We start from the raw sequence: 4,751 nt of genomic DNA, 5'->3' as shown, positions 1-4,751 counted from the left end.
AAAAAAAAAAAGGCAGGAAAGAATATAAATATATTTTAGGAAGACTGTCCTTTAGGAAAGAACATTATAATAAAAATGAACAGCTGTGCTATCAGTATAAGATAGATGTGTATATATATATACACATATATATGTATATATATGTACATATGTATGTATATATATGTACATATATATATGTATATATATGTATATATATATATAATGACATGGAAAGATGTTTTTCAGAGGTGTTATGTAGAAAAGCAAATTATGAATAGTATATATAACATGATCCCATTTTTGTTTGAAAGAAGATTAGTGAATGCCTAGAAGAAATCTGGGTAACTCTTCTGCATACTGTTAATATGGGTTAAGTCTGGATGATGGGATTAGATATGACTTTATTATATTTTCTACATATATTTCTACATATTTCTATAATGTTTTTAATTTATAAAAATAAGGAGGTATGTGTTTGCTAATCAGAAGAAACAAAAATAACAAAATAACCAGCTTAAGAAGGCAGAGAGGTATTTACTGTATTTAGAAAAATTTCAGGCTCGTTAAAAATGGGTAAGTGAATTTTAAACTTATGTGGAATTCAGTACAGATAATTGATTCATCATTGTACATGAACATCAGGCACTCTTTAGGCACTGGAGACAAATACTTCAGTTGGGTGTCAATAACTTTTTTCTGCATCCTGGTCAGTTTTCTGAAACCATTGAAATGGACTTACATACATATCACTATTGGGGTCTGTGACAAATTTTTATTTCTTTGGCCCCATCCCCTAATTCTTTGAAAGTGTATTTGCTTGTGGTATATTACAAGTGGGAGAATTAGTAATTTTCTCTTAACAAGCAAATTTATTTTTAAGATTTAGATTTTAAACCTACTGGCTGATACTTGAAAGCATAAACATGCTCCTCAGTCTCAGTGTATTGTTTGTAATTGGTCCAATTTATCTGATTCAGGTGCATTGTGGCCAGGTATGAAACCTGAAAGTGGTTTAATTCAGACTCCATCTCCAAGTCAACACAGTGTTCTTACCTGCACGACAGGGTTAACCACAAGCCAGCCAAGCCCAGCACATTATTCTTATCCCATTCAAGGTAAATAGGCATGGTTGTGTGTGTGTGTTTTAATTATTATTATTGTCTCTTGTTTTTAATCTATCTGTATCTCCAAACACATTGGGTAATACAAGAGTTCTGCCTTCTGAACTAGAGAGGGGTGATACTTGAATTTGTGCATGCTTTTTTTGTTAGGCAAACCAGAACTGAGGAGTGTGGTTTATAAGTAGTTTAGCCTCGGAATGTGAGCTGCTTAATGGAATTGAAGCCTTCCCTTTGCATGTTGGCATCTGGAAAACCTCTTTGACTTTTTTGTACTTTTCTTTTTAGTGGCATTTTGTCCTCTAAGTGAGGAGAAGCGTCCATGCATTAGAATTTTGCTGATTTCTTTTTATGTGAATTGTTGTATTGGCAGGTGAGATGTATGCTTTTGTGCTGTGGCTTTTCTACACCCCATTTACTACTTGGTGAGAGCATTTCTCTTGCTCAAAATGTTCATTCTTACTCTATTTCGGTATAAAGGCATAGCATTAGAGCTTAAACTACGTAACTTTGCCTTCAGAGTTCTTCTTCTGTAAAAGTTTAGATTTGTTGCAAGACTCTTAGGAAAGAAGACAAAAATCTCAAAAGACAGTGTGGAATTAATTGCCTACGCCTCCAAATCCAGCGCAGGCAATTTGTCGTCGCTCTGGACTGGTGTTAGTATCCATGAACCTGGCTTCTCATCTGCCTCCTGATATCTCCCAGTTTAAAATTTTATTCCTTATAAAATGGGTGGTAGAAGGATGAGAATGGGACAGCAAAAACCTGTCTGAGGTATATGAACTTTGGTGATCAAAGAAATGTTTAACATAGATTAGACTGAAGAAAAGATTTCAATCTTCAATTTTAACTGTTTTCAAAAATGATTATTCTGTTTAGTCCAGTGGGAACAAGAACTGGTTGCTGTGTTCCTTCCTAAGCTACCTTTACCTCCTGTTGACTGAGTCTCCCTGTTTTCACTTATTTTCCCTCCTTTCTAAAACAAGAACAAGCTAGGAGGGAAAAAGCTTGGCCTTCTCTACTACCACCACCCCCTTTCATTTTTATAAAGTATTTCTCAAGTTTGACATGCCTGTTAGGTTCAACCACAGGCAAGTTTAATAGCTAAGTCCTTCCTAAACAGATAGATCACTTACATTGTGACGAACAGCAAGGGTTCTTTTATATGTATTAATAACCCTCTACCAAAGTATAGAACCACCACTCCTCTGTAGTTATATTTAGAACTTGATAGCTGTTTCTTTCTTCATGCTTATAAAAAGAGATGAACCACGGGCAGCGCCTGTGGCTTAAAGGAGCAGGGTGCCGGCCCCATATACCAGAGATGGTGGGTTCAAACCCAGTCCTGGCCAAAACCTACCAAAAAAAAAAGAGAGAGAGAGAGAGAGGAACCAGCTCTTTTATCCCTTAAACTTCACTAGCCTTGTTATCTGTTAGCACGCTTTTTTCTTTGGATAGCTTAAACTGGTTTCCCCTCTTTTGCTGTAATGATAGTTGCTGGTATTTATGAAATTCTTACTGTGTTCTCGGCAATGTTCTAAGTAACAGGTAGATATTATGTAATCTTCACAACAACCCTATGAAGGAAGTAACCCCAATTTTCAGAGGGGGAACCTGAGGCACAGAAAAGCTTAAGTAAATTAACTCACAAAGTTAATAAATAATTAAGGTAGGATATAAGCTAGGCATTCTGACCCCAGAGCATGAGTGCAATATTTATGATTTTCAGTATTGAGATCATGGTATCATTGTCACCTCTCTCATATTTGAGAGTCGAAACTAACAAATATCTAAATTCATTTTCCTTTTTCTCTTGGCTCATTTTGTTGTTCATTAGAACTTTGGCACAGGATAGAAATTAAAGCAGAAGTTAACTATGAAGTTATCAATTTTTGCCATTTATTCTGAAGAAAAAGTTTGTAGAAAAACAATTGGCTAAAGTAAAATACAGGCATTATTGGAAGATTTTAATTTTTAAGTGGCCAAAATAGCAATATCCACTCATTTCACCCTCAAGCATTCTGCAGTTGGCAGTAGCCCATCTTCTCTGGGGAAATTATCTCAAGAAAAATTCCACTTCTGGCTTGATTAACTCTAATCAAAACCCTTTCTTTAGTTTGCACGTTGGTGATACCATAATGAGAAAGGACTGCCCTTGCGTGCTCATAAAAATCCTTTGAATAAGTAGATCTGGCTTGATAGTGTTAGTCATTTTCTAGATTGTCAGGTGACTGTGTGGCCCTATCTTTGGTCACTTTCTTCAGTTGGGGTAGCTTAATTGATTAAATAATACTTAAGACCTGGTATGGTGACTCACATCTGTAATCCTACCACTTTGGGAGGGTGAGGTAGGAGATTACTTGAGACCAGGTATTATAGATCTACCTGAGCAAGAGCAAGACCTCATCTCTACAAAAACAAAAATTAGCTGGGCCTGGTGGCATGTGCCTATAGTTCCAGCTACTTGGGAGGCTGAGGCAAGAGGATCACTTAAGCCCAGGAGTCCTAAGCTAAAATAAGCTATGACGAGGCCACTATACTCTAGCCTGGGCAATAGTGGGAAACCCTATCAAAAAAAAATCAAGTGGCAAAATTAATTTCAACTCAATCTTCTAAATAAAGAGTAAGTTCTTAGTAATTTTAACGCAGTGTTAACTTTTAATGAACATCTTTGGGCTCTAATAGTGTTAATGCATAGTAGTCTATTATATTTGACCAGGAGATTTCTTTTATTAATAGATTTTATTTTTTAGAATAGTTTTTAGACTTGTAGAAAAATTGGAGAGATAGTACAGAGTTCCCATAGTACTCTTTAGGTTCCCTGAACCTGCACACACTTGCCCTTTATTAACATCTTACATTAGTATGTCACACTTGTTAGGATTAATGAACCAGTATTAGTACATTATTATTCACTAAGCCCATAGTTTACTCTGATTTCCTTTGTTTTCATCTGATGTCCTTTTTCTGTTTCATGATTTTGTCCAGGATACCACATTACATTTAGTGGTCATGTCTCCTTAGGCTTTTCTAAGCTTTGTAGTTGTTAGACTTTTCCTTGTTTTTGATGGTCTTAACAGTTTGGAGGCGTACTGGGCACGGTGTATTTTAAGATGCTCCTCACTGGAATTTGATGTTTTTCTTCATGATTAGACTGGGGTTATGGATTTTTAGGAGGAAGGTCATGGAGGTTAAATATCTTTTCCATTGTATCATGTCAGGTGTACATACTACCAACATGATTTATGATTATTGATGCTGACCTCAGTCACCTGGTTAAAGGTTTTTTACACTGTAAAATTACTCTTTTTCCTCCTTTTTCATATTGTACACTTTGGATAGAAGTCACTGCAAGCAGCCCACACTTAAGGATTTATGCTGCCCTTCCTTTAAGGTGAAATATCTACATAAGTTATCTGAAATTCGTCTGCACAAGAGATTTGTCTCTTCTCCTCCATTTATTAATTCATTTAGTCATTTGTTTATGGGCCCATGGATATTTTAATTTATTCTTCGGGTCATAATCCATTACTACTTTACTTTCTTGTTCCAGTTATTCCAATTTGGCCACTGGGAGCTTTTAGTTGACTCCTATGCCTTTTAGCATACTCCCATTTTTTGTTTGTTTGGGTGTTGCTAGATTTTTTTTTT

At 35.7% G+C, this 4,751-nt stretch overlaps 1 protein-coding gene across 3 annotated transcripts in view; it reads left to right on the top strand.

Moving 5' to 3' along the window:
* EYA3 (EYA transcriptional coactivator and phosphatase 3) overlaps nt 1–4,751 on the top strand; it is a 105,520-nt gene that overhangs the window by 56,218 nt on the left and 44,551 nt on the right. For 2 of the 3 annotated variants that reach the window (XM_023519108.1, XM_003799831.3), the window contains exon 7: nt 960–1,097. The exons of the other annotated variant lie outside the window; for it this stretch is intronic. In XM_023519108.1, coding sequence (XP_023374876.1) covers nt 960–1,097 — 138 coding nt within the window. The remainder of the gene's footprint in view (nt 1–959; nt 1,098–4,751) is intronic. 3 annotated transcript variants of the gene reach the window in all.

The sequence above is a fragment of the Otolemur garnettii genome, unplaced genomic scaffold (genome assembly GCF_000181295.1).
Source record: "Otolemur garnettii isolate 467f Iridium unplaced genomic scaffold, OtoGar3 scaffold00156, whole genome shotgun sequence".
Classification (NCBI taxonomy): domain Eukaryota; kingdom Metazoa; phylum Chordata; class Mammalia; order Primates; family Galagidae; genus Otolemur; species Otolemur garnettii.
The sequence above is the reverse complement of the archived record's forward strand: the minus strand, read 5'-3'. Positions and strand labels throughout refer to the sequence as shown.